Here is a 17,506-nt window from a genome sequence, read left to right as displayed (position 1 = left end):
ATACCAAATATGAGGCATATGGGGATGTGCCGCTCGAATGGTAGGCTTTTTGATGAGAAATCCCTAGACTTGTGTCTCATTTTTTTTTCCACGCTACATGCAAAATACATGTTACTTAACTGTTTTAAAGCTCGTATTTTTTACGGATGCTGTTGCATGCAAAATTTGGTACTACAACTATAAAAATTTGTAAAAATATGGACTTAATCCAAAATCTTTAGACATCATGGGTTCCATTTTTAAAAATTACCCTTAAAAGTGGGTAAGGGTTTGGAAGCTTGAGCCGCACATCTCTGTCGACCCCACCCCCGGGATATTCCTTACTTATATTTTCGCATGATCTCGTATAATTATGTATATGCAAAATAAATTTAAAAAAACTGAATGTGAACTCTTTTCTCTTGTATATTAATTGTACTTCATAAGACTGACAACCATTATTCAGGATGTGTTTGTTTAAACGGATGCTCAAGCCAGGCTAAAAGCCTATATAATAAGCATGCTGGCCTGTGTGGAAAGAAAAGAGAATAAAAATTCCTTTAAAAAAGGAATGGGGCGCCCAATGGGAGCTTTGATGTGATGTGCTGAAATCCGGGGGGAGGGGGGCACTCCCACTTTCGAGGTGACGCGTATGTAGGTCTGTTAAGAACCCCCTTTTCACCATCGCTGTCACCCAAAGACTCCATTACCAGCACATGCTCTGTCATCTAAAGTCCTCATATTTTTCCTTTAGATCTGTCACCCACAGACCTTGACCCATATATTTCCATCTGAACAGCAACAAGCCTCGTCAATCAATTGTTAATTCTTTTGAAATATCAAAGCAACTTGAAGCCATAGAGGCCTTGCATGTGACGTATCATCCCGTAAATATGGCGGACTACTCAAATGCATTCAACAAAGCATGATTGCAATCTACCGTGACAGTTCGTCTCGCTCATATAACCCTGCACTACGATCGAATAGGTTGATGACAACATTTGATTGAATGGACTGCACTCCGCCATAACTACGGTGAAGGACACCGGTTCAAATCCTTTGTTTGGAGCCAATCGATAAAAGAATGCAAGGCCTCTATTTAGAACTAGGAATTCAATTTTCGAGGCTTCTTTAGGCTCTCACCCAATGACCCCCATATTTTGTGCATTTTGCTCTCACCGAATGCCAAAAATCATGCTCTCACCCTTGCAATGACCCCATATTTCTTATATTTTGCTCTCACAGGATGCCCTTTATTGCACAGCCCTACACCTATATCCATTTCATATTGAAGTGCTACCCCGGGGTTGAAATGTAACCGTTTGGATGATTTTTTTTCTTTAAAACAATATTAACATTAGCATACTAAGCAAAGAAAGATTGGGAAATGCAAAGCATATTCAGTGAGAGAGGTATAAAATCGTAGGCCTACTGCATTGGGATGAAAGCGGTTGGTTTCAAGTAAAAAGGAATAAAGATCAGGTTTCCATTTCGTCAAGTTGTGGGGGTTGTTGGAGCAGAATTATTTTATTTAGAATATAGGTTTGCATATTTAATTCTTCATTGTTTTCCAAATGGACATCAGATATAACTGTCGCTTGTAATACCTGACAATATTGCATGCTTGGTTATTGATTTAACGGAAAGTTGCCTTAGATATCAGGTTTTAGGAGCATGTTTAACATGTTTAAGCGACACAAAAGTCACTGTGTATTGGGTGTTTTTATAAACCCAATAATTTTGTATTTCAAACAAAGATGACAAGCCTATACGCTTAAGCCGTAGCGGGCTCCCCAAAAAGATAAAGATCAGGGAAAAGAAGGCCATTCTCAACAATCAAGTGAACAATTTACTGTCAGCCTCTAGGTCAAGAGAAAGGTTGGTGGGGAAAGTCTGGGGGCACTTTAATATGAGATTGGTACAGGTGTTTGGCTGAGACTTTCATGAGTCAATAACAGACCCAAAGAAACATAGACTGACTATTGTTTTACTAATTGCTTCAAATGGCTTTGAAATCTTAAGTAATGAAAACAGTGCTGAATGGAAATTGCCATTTTAAGTTGAAACAGTTTGGTCTGTATGTGACATTCAAGGAGAAATAAGGGGTCTTTGGGTGACAGCCAAAAATATGGGGCTGTTGGGTGACAATTCTGAAAAGGGGCCTTTGAAGCTTTTTGACATCATCACCTCCAACATTAAAGTGCCCCCACCACCTTCCTGGGTAATTTGCCCTACCCCAGAGCCGTAGGGGGATGCTGGGTTCCGATGCACAGCTCCCCTTCAATTTGCAAAAGTATACAAAAAGTCCCAAAATATAAGAATTTGCGAGTGTAGCGAGTCAAAAAATTTTCAAAGCTTTTTTAGGCATGTTTCCTCACATAATATGTCCTTTCTTGCCACAATTTTTGTTAGGTTTAGTTTATTAAGTAATTACTTATTAAAAAAGTCTTCGGGTGAAAGTGGGTAAAAATAGGGTCATGATGCCCCAGCAGAATGACCATGGCTATAGGGGGGTGGGGGCACTCATGCACTGTCCAAAAAAGAGTGAAAAGGGGTGTTTTTTGTGATCAAGCAAGTAATCATGCACATGATATACACTTTTGAGATAGGTGCCCTAAAAAGGTGTACCCATAGAGACATGTCAGGAAAATGGTGCAAAACTTTACTGCTCGATGTGCTCGCATATCACATGATAAGACGATTCTCAATTTGGGTTAAAACGGTCGCTCCACGTGGAGACACTTGGGTCCTGATGGGACCAGGCTCAAACAAAATGCTCAAGCCAGGCAGGCTAAAAAGCTTATAAGCATGCTGACCTATGTGATGTGGAAACAGATTTGAAGACAAAGAACAAGGCCAAAAGCAGGCCACTCCCAACAATCAAGTGAACCCTTTTACTGTCAGCCTTTGGGTCAAGAAAAAGGAAATGCTTAATCCAATCTCAACAGCCGATTTGTGCCCTCCACCACCGATACACCTTAAGCCTACACCCTGAACAGGTTAAAATTTATTGAAATCTTTTGAATAAACACACTAGGCCTATCTTTGGTCAATTTGTGACTCCCAACATTTTGGTCATCAAAAATTGTATGACCCCCCTATTTTTCTTTCCAAAATGTTATGACCTCCCCCCTCTGTATATTTGCCACCCCCCCTGAAGAAAATGATAGCCCCTTTATATAGCCCCCCTGGACTAAGTTGCCCAAAATCTCTTGTCTATCTCCTCCTCCTTCGATCGGCAACCCTGCCCCTCCCACCTTTGCAGTGGCGTGGCGTCATAGGGGCACGGGGCACATGAGCTCACGTGCCCCCCCAATTGATCTGAAATTTAAAAAAATCCCATGAAAAAAAATTGCTGAAAAACGGCTCCCCCACCCCCATCGGACCCGATCACCCCCCAATCATGGTCGTTGCCCCCCCCCCTCCCCCAATGTGATGACCCACGCTAAGCCATTGCACCTTTTGGGCTTGCCAAAAAATTGTTCCCCCATATACTCCATTGTCCACCCGGGGAGGAAAAATACCTGAATTTTAATTATTCTTAACTTGATTTAGAACCACTGTCTGAACTGCAAAAGAATAGAAACAATGGAATGGTTACAAGCTCTCTTTAGCGAATAATTTGCGAAAATATCACAGAATTCGCTGCAAAATAAACTTGAAAAAATGTCCACTTTGACAGCTTTTCGGGCAGCAACGGGTAAGTTTTAGGGAGTTTATGTAAAGAAATATTTGAAAATTATGAATTGAAGTTTGCAGTGGTACGAAAATCACTGATCATGATTTATAACAATATGGACTATGGTCAACTTATGATCATGATGTAGGTAACCTAGGCAAACCTTAGTTAACACATTTACTAGTCAGCGAATTCGCCGAGACCGGGGCCCCAACACAATGCATATTTACATAGAAATTTGAATTTTTTCGAGAATAGGTGGGTGAAGGAAACCTACCTCTTCATGTCTTCTACAGTTCGCTAGTAGAAGATATATGATTTTTTATGGTGATAATCAAGTCGCACATGGAATTTTAGAGGATTTTGATAGCAGTTCCATTAAAAAAGCTGCCATCGCCATGAGACTAAGATCTAGAAACACCCCGAAATGCCGCTTTGGGGAATTTTGCTAGCTGAATCTTTTTGATGAAAGTCAATCTTTGACAAGATGTAACTTTGCTACGGAAAGTGCTATGAAAAAAAGGTTTTCAGTTTTGGCTTAGTTTACTCAAGGGCTTTAATTTGATATATAAAACGATGCAATTTGATGGCAAATTTGAATTCACCTAGGATACCTACATGATGGTGAGTACGGAAGTTGGAAATGTTATAATGTAAGCTTAAAGTTTAAAACACTAGGCGTATTATTTTATTACGAATTTCTTGGCCAACCTGGAACACTGCTATTGCGTCCATGTAGCGTACTAAGCGTCTATGCACTGTACAGCGCAGTGACCTCGAACAGTGGTGACCTTAAGGGGGTATACTACACCCCTGCCAAATTTTGTGCCTATTTTTGCATTTTTCTTATAAAATTATAGCGCATTGGTGACAAGTAAGATATGTATATTATAGGGGCAAGGACTACAACTACTGCACTGGAAATTTTATTTCAGCACATACAACAGTTGTGGAGTTACAGTCCAAAATGAGGAAAACCAATATTTGATCAATAAATCAATAACTACTTGCCTTGAGTTGCTGAATTTTCAGTGCAGTAGTTGTAGTCCTTGCCCCATTAATAAACATATCTTACTTGTCACCAATGTGCTATAATTTTTGAGAAAATGCAAAAATAGGCACAGAATTGGCCAGGGGTGTAGTACCCCCTTAACCCTGCCGTTATGTGATTGGTTAGTTGACAGAGGTCATCACGTACATCGCCGTACTTTAAGATACAGGCCGATATACGGCTGGCGTACAGTACAGAGACATGTGGAAGATGTAAATAATTTTACCGCGATGTTGGTGAAATTTAATGGATCATTTACAATATTTGCACTAATTCCCCTTCATGGATCATATTAGATGTTTCTGCTTCTATGAGCCCTCGATGATGATTGGGATTACTATCATAACATGTATGCGCTACATGATATGCTGTAAAATCCGAGAAAACAAAGCAGTTGACCGGAGCTGAGTGCGTGAGCTAGCTCAAGAATGCAGTTCAAACATGCCTCGTCGAGTTGATTTTTTGTTTGTTGTTTACTTCGTGACTTGCAAGTGTCACTCACGTATTTACGCGAGTGACACTTTTAAGTCACAAAGTAAACAACAAATTGATTTGATAAACCTTGGATCGATTGCATATTGTGTATTTGTGCAGGCATTGAGTTTTAAGGCGTGCGAGTGCGATTCGCACGCGCCGCACGCCTGAAAATGCGCCGAGGGGTGCGATGCCAGACGCCTCAAAAAAAAAAAAAAAAAAAAAAAATTTTTTTTTTTTTTTTTTTTTTTTTAAGTTTTTCTTTTTGGATTTAGAATGTCCCTGGAACTTAAGAATGTCCCTGAAAAATTTTTTAGAAATAAAAAAAAAAATTACAAAAAGATTAAAAAAAATTATTGATTCATGTTCAAAAAAGACAAATTTATAAATGAAGTTCACATTGCAAGCTATTTATGATGTAAAGAAGCATACAAAACAAATGCATTTGAAAATCATTCATAGATTATTATGTGAACATAAGTTACGAATTTGCCTATTTTAAACAAGAATTTATAATTTTTTAAAATCTTTTTGTAATTTTTTGTATTTTTATTAAATTAATTACAAATGACACTAGCAATTAGTCCAAGGTCCAGGGACATTCTAAATCCAGGGGAATATAAAATGTAAAAAACAAAATTAAAAAATTACGGTAGATTGTGATATGAACACAATATACAACTTTGCCCTTTGTGCATACCAACTTGTAAAATCATTTTTTCTTGTTATTGTATTTTTTCAATTAACCACGAATGATACAAGCAAAGTTATCACCAAAGCAAATTTACAGCTAAAAGACATCTTTGCAGAATGCACCGTTCATTACCCCAGAGCTTAACCGTGGCCAATTAAAAAAAGTACATGTAGTCACAATATTGCTAAGTTTTAACTGAAAATGAAATCATAGTCATACACCAGTTTTGAAAAAAGCACACCTTGATTTATTTAGGTGTGCGATTTGCAGCACACCTAAGAGCACACCTCGGGTTATCCAGGCGTGCGATTTACAGCACACCTGTCACTTTGCAAAACTCAATGCCTGATTTGTGAGCAGCTCAACTTGCACTTGCAGTGCAGAAGAAATGACTGCTTTTTGCAGGTAGGATTATGCGACAGCAGGTCTCAGCAGGTCGAGGATTTGCACTATTCAAAATCAATGAAGTAAATCATGAAAAACATTGTGTACAAGTGCACTACCCTATGATGATCATGTGCATGCATGTTGAATTTCATGTAATTGTAAGGACAATTTGTAAATTATAATCTGACTTACCTGTCTACACTTCACTCAAACTCCAAGCGGGGAACTCTGGTGCACTGGCATAGGCATCAGCTTCGTCATCTTCAGAGTCCGAGTCTGACTCTTCGATGCTGCTATTGTCGACTTCAATTTGGAATCGGAAGCTGTTCAATTGGTCTTCCGGTAGTGTTGTGTCAATTTTGACTTCATTATTGTACATTTCTTCTTCAAGTTTGATGACATGCTGCTCAGCTTTAGCCCAATTTTCAGGCGTTACATTTGCTAGTGCATTTTCAAGGTGCTTTTTAACGTCTACCATCTTGAATGTTGAGTTTTTTGTAGCAACGTCACCTTTGACTTGCCCCCAAATCAGTTCGATAGGATTCAACTCGCAATGGTAAGGGGGCAGTCGCAGAATATAGTGACCATGGGATCTTGCCAATTCGTCAATGACCATCTTCGTACACCTTGGTTTGTGCATCTGAATAAGTGCATAAAGCTGCACCTTGATCATGGTTGGACACAAATCTACATTTTGAGCTGTTAGCCACTCTTGCAATATCGGCTTTCTTTGTGTTCATGGTGGGGATCCGTTCCTCCTGCACGGAATGGTAAGGGGCATTGTCCATGACGATGGCAGTGTGTTGGGGTATATTTGGCAAAAATTGATGTGTAAACCATTCTAGAAAAACGTTGCCATTCATTTCATCGTGGTAATCACTAGATCCCGTCTTGGATTGAAATGAAAGGAGAGCATCTTGAATAAATCCTTCTTTTGACCCAGCGTGCAAAATAATTAACCTGCTTCCCTTTCCGGTTGGAATAAGAAATCCTCCTGATCCAGCAATTACCCAGCATTTGGACTTTGTATGATTCTGGTGGAGGAATGTTTCGTCTAAATACACGACAGGGCAGTTGGTAAGCTGTCTAATTTGTTTCATTTTACTCAGGTAGTCGTGTCTTTTGGCAACAATGTCTGGCCTTTCTTTAACAAGTCTTTCCGGCCTCTTGCTATATTTGTAGCCCATGTCTTTTAAAATTGTTCTTAGTGATGACTTGCTACCTTGGAAGTTGATTGACCTCATCATATATTGAGTTAATTGTTGGCCACTTCTTCTCTATGTACATATTGCTAATTAGCCGCCTGATAACACCTCGATCAAAATCATCTACGCTGTCGACTATCCGCTTCCTTTTGGGTCCTCTTTTCACTGGCGATTTAGGTCCATGTTTTCTAATCTTGTAGAGGGTTGACCTAGATTTAATTCCGGTTGCTTCCATAGTGTTCTGGATAGCACTCTTATCTTCGAAGTCCAAAGCTTCGCTGCTCCGCTTCCTTTGTTAAGAAATAATCCCATACATTGGATATGATTTGTTGTGCTTGCTTGCACAGTGATGCACTTGTGCCGACTGACATTTTGGGTTGATTAATCCAAGATAAATCCTTTATTAAATGACTGAATGACTGTAAATAAAAGATGACACCATCCGTAACCAGGGGCAGTCAATGTGAATTAAATAGGGTTTTTTCATAAGGCATGGGGCAGTAGGGGTCTGTTCCAGTGGGGTCTTTAAATTTAATAAATTTCATTGTGGGCAAGGTGAACTTTACTCATTGTGATGATTGAAAATGTGACAACAACAAAATATTAAGGGAAATTCCTTGTGTTTGGGGTCTGGGGCTTCATTTAAGGGGGTACTACACCCCTGCCCAATTTTGTACCAATTTTTGCATTTTTCTCAAAAATTATAGGGCATTGGTGACAAGTAAGATATGTATATTATAGGGGCAAGGACTACAACTACTGCACTGGAAATTTTATTTCAGCACAGACAACAGTTGTGGAGTTGCAGTAAAAAATGAGGGAAAACCAATATTTGATCAATAAATCAATAACTACTTCCTTGCCCTTGCTTATATACATATCTTACTTGTCACCAATGCACTATACTTTTTGAGAAAAATGCAAAAATAGGCACAAAATTGGCCAGGGGTGTAGTACCCCCTTAAGGGGGTCAGAGTCATTTGCTTGCTTGAATATGGGAGAATTGAATCCTCCCACCCCCATTAAACCAAAGGGGTTTGACCTTGACCTTGTTACCACATTTTTTTCAATTTGTTCAAATATATACTGGTCAAAAAAGGAAAACACACAGAAAAATATGATACAAACGCAAAGTATGTTTTATTACATTTTAATACACTAGTTATTTAATAAACTATGTCTTTGTATGTTTAAAATGGTTGTTACGTCATCGTTTGGGCAGCAGACGACGTCTGTTTACTTGTTTATATTTTTGACGGCATGCTGCAACTTTTTCTGGTAAATGAAATTCATTGCTTATCGAAGCTGCGCAACGTGAGGCACATGACATTTGCTAGCCTGAGTCTCGGTCCCGCTCTCGAAACTAGAAAACATGGCCGAGTAAAATATCCATGCGTATCTGTGAAATGAGTAGTGAACTTAATCTAACCGTGCATGCACAGATTCAATGTACATGCACACGATCGAGGTCAAATGTGCATGCAACGCTTGTCGATAGCGATGTACGCTCGTGTGTTTTCGTGAAGCTACAAGCGTTGCTCAGTGTTCCACCATGGCCAAGAAATACGTAATAAAATTATAGTCAGGGGTGTGAGAGTTCCTCTTTTCAGCTGATTTCCATGTTTTTTGTTGCCAAAATTTATGTGTTTTCTTTTTATTTTCAGCCCATATTTGGTTTTTTTATTTGGCCCAAAAAAAAAGTTGTTTGTTTGTCCTCCACCGCCCGCTCCTCAGATGAAGGCCTGACCAATATTTTTTTTTCAATTTTTTTTTTTATAAAAATAAAGTAAAATTCAATTTTTTTCCAGATTTGGAGTATCTCTGGACCTAGCTAGAGCTAAATGCTAAGATCTTTCATGGTTGAAAATAAAAAAAAAGCCCACCAAATCATTAAAAGACAATGACATGAACACAAATTATAACTTTAACTGCATATTAAAGAAACAAAATGTTGGTTTTTTAAGTCACTATGAATGATTGTAGCATTTAGCTCTAGCAAGGTCCAGAATACGTCAAATCCTAAGAAAAAAAAATCAGCCCGCCCGAAAATCCTCTTTCAAGCTGTGGAGACAAACAAACAATTTTTTTTTTTTGGCCTTATGCTGTTTTTCAGCTTTTTACTTGTTTTTGGTCTGTGGCCTCTGGCGAAAAGTTCTCGATAGATCATAGGAGTCTTACATGCTTAGGCTTAAGGTGGCCTTGAGGCTACTAAGCCTAGCCCACTCTCGAAGCCCGAGTCTTAAGTTCCTGTAGCCGGATTTCTTGAACACAAATTCAACCTGGTCTTTAATAGTGGCCTTGCAGGCTTATCGCTTGCAATCGCGTCCCTTTCTACCAACAACTTAATTGTTATTCCTTGGCCGCACGTCCAAATGGATCCTACCAAGTATCAACGTAGACGTAGACGTATAGATAGTTGGAGGTAGATGTGCATAAGCTGTTGTCCTCCACGGTTTACCGTACTAACAAGGTTACCGTCTTATTATCGCAATGATACTAGCGCGGTTAAAGACTAGCCTAGACCGGCGGTCTTGTGCTTGGGCTTACACCGTACACAACTTGATGCAAGACTATTTTATTTCCACTTTACTTTATTTTGAGTCCTGCTTGCATGAATGATACTTCTATACTTTTTACTCGACTCATTATTTTTTCTTTGCATTTCAAAAAGGGTCAAACTGCAAGCCTACAGAAAAGGAAACTTTGATTCCCCTAAAAGTAGGCCTAAAGCAAAAATTGTGCGGTTAGTACGCAACATCAAGGTGTACAGTGTAGGGGTTTTACCAAAACTTCGCCCTGACGAACGAACTCTTGGCCTATTTGAGACAGATCGATCCCTACTTTGCAGAATGTAACCTGGGATTCGTTGAACATACGCACCAAACACAGTTTTCACTTACAAACCAATTCTTTAATATCTCTTTAATACTGCTGATAATTCACAATACTGTTAGATAGCTATTTAGTCTGATTTTAGTGATTTTGTGTATTCAGTGGTAGAACAAATTGTAATTACCACGGGTAACTTTCCGCCATTTTGTCTGTCTGATTTGTTTACACGACTTCTGCGCAAGTCCAGAGATGAGCTAAATTTAGATCGCTTACTGAATTTAAGGGCGCACCACACAAATGCTTAAAAGCCTAAATTGGCACCAACATTCCGCCCCTAATTGAACGCTGCGCTTTCAATTACTCCTAAATTGACTGACAACAATTGAGTGCCCAATTTAGAAACGGACACCTTGTAAATTCACTCCAAAATCTCAAACAATGTAAAACGAAGTGACCAAAACTAAAATGTGATCTGGCGGATCGCAAAATATAACTCAAACATATTTGACAACACTTCATGTAAATAGCAAACATCTGTATGCAGGTGAATGCACAATAAAGAAACTTATCATGAAGATTAACTCTGCTAGGTGTCAAGTTGTCCTTCTTTCATAGACTGTTCTGGTTCTTTAAAGACCAGTGAGTAGCATTGCTACTTTGAAAGCTGCATTGTAAGCAGTTATACTATATAGTGTCCTTTCACAGTTCATATGATGATGATGATATCATCCAACTCAATATAACTTGGTCCTTTGAGCAGGTTTAAATTTAAAACTGAACAATTGAAAAATACCTTAGGCTAAATATAGCCAAACCTCGAAAGCACAATATTTTGTGCAAATTATTGACTTTACTTATTTGTAAACAAAGCACTTCACCATGTGATCTAGTAAATACTCAAAAACAATGACCAAAACAAGAACAGTGCAAAATGCACCGAGCAATTGGAATGAAACAATTGGCAGGGCAAATAAGAGCCCATCAAATATACCAAGTCACATGGAGAAGCCACATGTAAATATACATGTAAAATTAACTTTACTCAAGCCTCAAGTGCACATGGGAAATGTTATAAAACCTAAAGAAGCACTTCTAATCTAATGAGGCAATAACAAGCATTACCAACATGATCTGTTAATTGTAATCATGCTAATCCAATAAATGATGAATAAATGATCTAGTTCAAAGACCGGAGTAAACCAGAATATGAAGCTAGATTTCTAAAATCCTGATTGCTCTGATAAAGATACTTAGTACTTCATGGTGTGATTCAGTAAACTTTCCACAGCAAATGAATGAAACATTTCACAAACAAAAACAGTGCAAATGCACAGAAGATTTGACAATTAATTTTGCCTGAAATGAAACCCAAATGTTTACCATATCACACTGTGAAGCTCAATTTAAACCAAAAAGGATTAGTTTAGTTGAACTCTGATAGAATTGTCCAAATTTGGACTAATTTAAACTCAACCAATTTCTCAATCATAAATGTCAGTAGGCTGAAATTGCCTTTACAACTTATTTTCAGATTTCTAATGTCCATCCAAATGTTCAATACATGTAAACAGTTCAATCTGGTGACTGGAGCACTGTGTGAATTTTACTACGCGTGCTGACATGTGATGTGTGGCAATTTTTGCAAGTAGCAGGCTCAATCCAATGAGCTATAAAACCAAATTTCACAAAAACTGGTTCTAAGATGATGCATTTACTGTCTCTCATTTCCAATGTTTGTAACCAGCCATTCAAGCAAATGTCCAAGTTGATCAGTGGCTATGTACATGTTATCATGTACCAGTAGTTCACACGAAGCTGCTGAAATTGTCCACAACCTCAAATTTTAAGTGATTTATTGCAAAGTAAAATGAAATATGATATGCTATGCCATGGGCAAATGAAATATGACAAAAAGGCCTAACTCAGAACAAAACGATCCCTTTTGACATCCTAAGGAAACCCAACAAGGGCGGCTGCATATCAGGATTTCACTTTACCTGGCAAATTATCATTATACCACATTTGTCAGCATTTTCACAGTGCAAATCCTAGGTGCTGGAAACTTCCTCAGTGGTTATAAATAAAAGTTTCAAGTTCACTTTGCTCGCCACAACACAACAGTAATCATGATAGACTGCTGTCTGCAAACCTGCACCATGTTGATCAGCAGTCGAAACTTCCACGGCTCCAACATCTGCATGTCTTCATGGTTCTCATAGTTCACACTGGTAGGTACACACTCACCCCACACTGGTAGGTTCACCCTGGTAGGTACACACTCACTCCACACTGGTAGGTTCACACTGGTATCTTATCACAATGATGACTGGATGGCTGGATGGGCTCAAGGCCCTTAAAGTCAGTGTTGTTTTTCGTCTGACTTGAGGTTACCAGTACCCCCATCAACTAAAAGTAAACTTCCAGTTGGTGTCCCAGATTAGGCGCGGGGGGCTCGGCGTGTCTTTGAGTTCATGTCCTTGGGCCCTTGCAATGGGCTATCTTGCTCTTGAAGCAATACACAAAGTTTTTTGACTGGTCTCACAAGTTCTGTGGTTTGTGTCTTGATCTTGGTGCTGCGGACAAGTTTATTCTTGTCTGGGTATGTTTCTTGAATGCAGCCTTTTAGGGTCCTTGATTTACGTGGTGCCTGGTTGTCTATTATTAACACCACATCTCCTGGTTGTAAATTTCTTTGGGGATACATCCACTCCTGGGGACTCTGTGTGACAGCTCCAGTTTGAATCATTGGGTGCTTCACGTGATCTGGTATAGGAGCGTTGCGGTGTCTTCCGCCAACTCGTAGTATCCCATCATGTATCATAGGATCCAGGTTGTCTAAGGAACCTACTTTCTGTCTCTTCTTACACATGATCTTCTGATCTGGTGTAGCTTTCAGAGCGCTGATCTCCTTAGCAAATGCTCCTTGCTGGATGTAGCGAACAATTGCTTCCTCTGCTTCCTGGAGATTCTTCGCTGACAGGTGGGACTCTGGAGTGGGTTCTAAGGATTGTCTAGATTGGGTTTCTTCTTTGTCACATTTGGCAGCTGCATTGTTTTTCTTTTTAGCCTTTTGCAGCAACATTCTTCTCAGTCTCAGTAGGTATGCGACCGCTCTCTTCAAGGAATTCCACTTGGAATAATGTCGCAGTAGTTTGACAATAGGATCTTTGTGTTCCTCTACTTGAATGGCGTTAACGGATGCCTCATATTTTGGATCGTTATCCAGTTGGTTCTCATCACTGTTACATGGTTGACTTGGCTGCTCAGTCTTCTTCTTCCATAGAAATTCTGGATCTCTAGGCCATCTACTGTTGCTGAGGCAATTTTTTACTGTTTGAGCCCATGAGCATTCATCAGCCGGGTTCCGTGCCGTGTCAACATGTTGCCATTGTGAGGGTGAAGAACCTTCTCTAATTAGTTTGACTCTATTGTACTCTTCCCTGAGCTGTGGCTCTCTTTGGGATTTTCTCTTCAGGTGTGAGATCCTGCTTTCTGCCATTGGCTTGTTGCTTGGGACTGTCACTTCCTGGTTACTAAGTGGCAGCTTCATCTGACAGTCACCGTCCTTTGAATGAATCGACTTTACCACCATGTTGTCACCTATTGACTTTTGCGGTCCGTCTTCTATCGTCCGCTCATTAATATCATGGTTGTACGGGTCGGCCAACTCATTATGCAAGTCCTCAACAGAGATTCTATGTACAGAAGCCATACTTGTTGTTGTTGATGTAGCTCTTGACTTTGTAAGCCCATGTATCTCCCAGCCTAATGCTGATCTACATGCGTATGGACCGTTGTGTTGACTCTGGATGACTTCCAGTGGTTCCAATGCTCTTGGGACATTATTCCCAATGAGCAGGTCGACTCTCTGCCCTTTCAGCAACTCAGGTACTGTTATATCTTGCAAATATGGCCATGGGGTCAGATCTTTTTTGGAGACCATATCTTCCACCTTGACTGGTATAGAGTCCTGGGTATAAACGTTGGGTAACTCAATGTTGACTTTACCATCTGCATCTGTAACCTCCAAACCTGCTAACTTGTATGTGTCGACATCTTTGTCTCCATTGATGGTTTGGATCTTGATCCTAGTCTTTGTTCCTTTCATAGCCAATTTACTCTTAAGATTCTTAGAGCAGAATACAGCGGTGCTCTTGCTGTCCAGCAGAGCATATGTCTTGACTTTTTTGCCGGTGTCCTTTGACATTACGGTTACCGGCACCACCGATAATACCGATGCCATGCATCCTGCCCCAGTTAAACCACATGTGGTTGATGCTTCTACTTCTGACTTCTGGGGGGCTCTTTCGCCTCTTTCACGGTGCAAAACAGTTGGATGTCTGCCTTTGCAGGTGATGCATTTAACTCTTTTTGTACAGTCTCTGACGAAGTGAGATCCTTTCTTGACACAGCCAAAACACACGCCCAGTTTCCGCAGAGTAGCCACCCTTTCATCGTATGGTTTCTTCTGGACCACCCTGCATACTTCCAGTGTATGTGTTGAAGTATCACAGTAAAGACACTGTTTTTGAGGCGATTTCTCTTCATGTTGGGTACCGTGACTGAAACTTGAAGTTCTTGGCTTTGGTTTGTTGTCATATTGTTGACTTCTGCTATTACTCTTGGTGTCGCTGCTAATTGTACCAAAGGCTGGATTTATGACGATCTGTGCGTGGCGACTCACAAAGTCAACCAAGTCTTTGAAGCCAACGGTTCTCAGTTTTTCTTCCTGAATATCATACACCTTGGCTCTCCACAAGTTCTTAAGCCTATATGGCAGTTTACCAACCAACAGCTGCAGACTACTTGTGTTGTCCAGTTCTTTCAAGGGACTGTTAGCTTGCATCATATTGTGGCATTCTAGCAGGAATAACGAAAATTCATTAAGGCAACTAGCCTGTTCCTTGACATCTGGCCATTCCTTTGCTTTCTTCAAAACAGCTTGTGCAATCTTGTGACTGTCTCCAAACCGTTTGGTCAGTAGCTGCTTTGCCTTGATATATCCTTCATTGGCGTCTGTGTAATACAAGCAGCTGTTCACTAAGCTCTTGGGTTCACCTGAGGTGTATTGCCATAAGTAATTAATTCTGTCTCTACTATCTAAAATTTTGTCTTCTACTCCGTATTCAAAGGCTTTCATGAATGTGGTGAACTTTAATGGATCACCGCTAAATACTTGGATCTTCTGTGCTGGCAGTTGTGCTCTAACTTGTTGTGTGATGAGCAATTGCGTTAACTCGCCAAGATCACTATTGGCTGGATCCCTTTGTTGTAAACTCTCATTGTTTACATTCTGTGTTGCCATGGTAGGCACTGTCATACTCGTAGGTTGACCCATGCTTGCATTCATGAATACGGATGAATTTGTTGGCTGTTGTTGCATGTCATTGTCATGACGTGTCTTGAATTGTCCAGCTGGAGTTTTAATCTCTTTTGACTGATCTCTGTCTGTATCCACCGGTGCTGCTATGGCTGACAATAGACCTGTGTCATATTGTGGGGGGATATTGATTAGCAATGGATTACTAATTGACAACTTTCTCATATCCACCGGCGCTGCTGTAGACGGTAATTGACTGACATCATTTTGTGGTGTGATGCTGGTTTGTACTTGACTACTAGTTGACAATATTCTCATATCCACCGGCGCTGGTGTAGACAACAATTGACTGGTGTCATTTCGTGGTGGGGTGCCGACTTGCACTGGGCTACTAGTTGACAACTTTCCCATATTCACCGGCACTGCTGTTGACGGCAATTGACCGGCGTCAATTTGTGATGGGGTGTCAATTTGCACTGGACTACTGGTAGACAACTGTTTCTTTGGTTGCTGTACATCGCAGTGCACCTCAGAGATCACGTTAATTTGCTCTTTTGCAATATCCAACTTTGTTGTATTGTCACTTGGACTTTCCCATGGATTTGGGCCTGTGGCGCCTTGAATTTCTTTGGTATCTTCTAACCAACGACTCACTGAAATTTTGTCACTAATTAGAATTGGTGGAATATCTTCCGATAATGTCCTGCTACTTCTGCTCTTTGTTTCCTCATCATATTTCTCTAATGTAGCTATTTTTGCTTCCTCGACATTTATTTCTGTCTCCATGGCTAGCAGCTCCCTCTTTTGTTGCAAGTCTTTTGCTCTAGTCTGTAACTCAAACTCTTCTTTTTCCAGAGCTTGCTTTAGGTATCTTGCTTTAGCCTGCAACTCAAACTCTTCTTTTTCCAGAGACTGTTTTAATTTGAGTGCCTCTGCGCGGCATTGCAGCTCAGCTTTTCGGGTGGCTGCCTCAAGGAGGGCATACTCTGTGTTTTTCGATAGTGAAGTTCTGGATGACCTTTTACTACTCCTGTGAGCAGAAGAACTTGTACTTTTATGGCTCATTTTATTACTCTCCTTTGTGCCTCAACTTTATATCAATCTATTTGTTGGATGAAGGGAACCCTCAGTCGTAGCTTTGAGACACTTGCGATACGCTTGGCTTAATATGCAATGTTTGTTTACACACAATTTCGACATAAATTTATTTTCGCTAAAAAGCACGCTAGTATTTTTTGCGAAAAGCCTTGATTTATTCTGAAATCAAGAAAGAGTATGTCATGCATGTATATTGACCTTGATTCGAGTTCGCCCTTAAATCAAGAAAGGGGTAAGTATTGCATGTAAGTATGCCTTGATTCGAATATCGCCCTTAAATCAAGAAAGGGGTATACTATTGCATGCACCCTAAAATCAAGTATATATTTTGTATGCGTGTATGTATGCCTTGATTCGTTACCGCCCTAAAATCAAGAAAGGTCTTATTGTTACGCGCAAATTTGCGGCGTGCTATGCATGATGCAATATAATATGCGAAAGGGACCAAGACTTAATTTTGCTTAAATAAGCTCCTCAATTGTAGCTTTGCTTTGACACACATGCGATGGCGTGTAGCTTATAATGCGCATTTAATTACACACGATCCTTATACGATTGCGATTTATTGTACACAGTTTGTACCGAATCCTACCGATGTAGGCCTATTTTCGTCAAAGCACGCAAATATTTTTAGCCGAAAAGCCTTGATTTATGCTCGAAATCAAGAAAGCGTATGTTGTGCGTGTATATTTGCCTTAAAATCCTAAAATCAATAGGAGTATGTCTGCAAGTATGTATGCTTTGTTACGCGCAAATTTGCGGCGTGCTACGCAGATGCGGTATGCGA

The 17,506-nt window shown here is 39.9% G+C and overlaps 2 protein-coding genes across 3 annotated transcripts in view; one reads left to right on the top strand and one right to left on the bottom strand.

Moving 5' to 3' along the window:
- The first annotated feature begins 3,546 nt into the window (after positions 1-3,546).
- The window catches only part of LOC140137806 (enoyl-CoA delta isomerase 1, mitochondrial-like), a 52,751-nt gene continuing 38,791 nt past the window's right edge, over positions 3,547-17,506 (top strand). Inside the window, exon 1 of one of the 2 annotated variants that reach the window (XM_072159590.1) lies at positions 3,547-3,679. In XM_072159590.1, the coding sequence (XP_072015691.1) occupies positions 3,646-3,679 (34 nt within the window). In that variant the 5' untranslated portion in view covers positions 3,547-3,645. The remainder of the gene's footprint in view (positions 3,680-17,506) is intronic. The other variant, XM_072159591.1, reaches the window with a different exon arrangement.
- LOC140137805 (uncharacterized) lies at positions 11,999-16,833 on the bottom strand. The gene has a single exon (XM_072159589.1). The coding sequence runs from the start codon at positions 16,684-16,686 to the stop codon at positions 12,739-12,741; it is 3,948 nt and encodes a 1,315-aa protein (XP_072015690.1). The 5' UTR covers positions 16,687-16,833; the 3' UTR covers positions 11,999-12,738.

The sequence above is a fragment of the Amphiura filiformis genome, chromosome 17 (genome assembly GCF_039555335.1).
Source record: "Amphiura filiformis chromosome 17, Afil_fr2py, whole genome shotgun sequence".
Taxonomy (NCBI): domain Eukaryota; kingdom Metazoa; phylum Echinodermata; class Ophiuroidea; order Amphilepidida; family Amphiuridae; genus Amphiura; species Amphiura filiformis.
The sequence above is the reverse complement of the archived record's forward strand: the minus strand, read 5'-3'. Positions and strand labels throughout refer to the sequence as shown.

Bases quoted from the DNA above. Each gene is read 5' to 3' on its own strand.
- LOC140137805 (XM_072159589.1), bottom strand. From the start codon at position 16,686: ATGAGCCATAAAAGTACAAGTTCTTCTGCTCACAGGAGTAGTAAAAGG.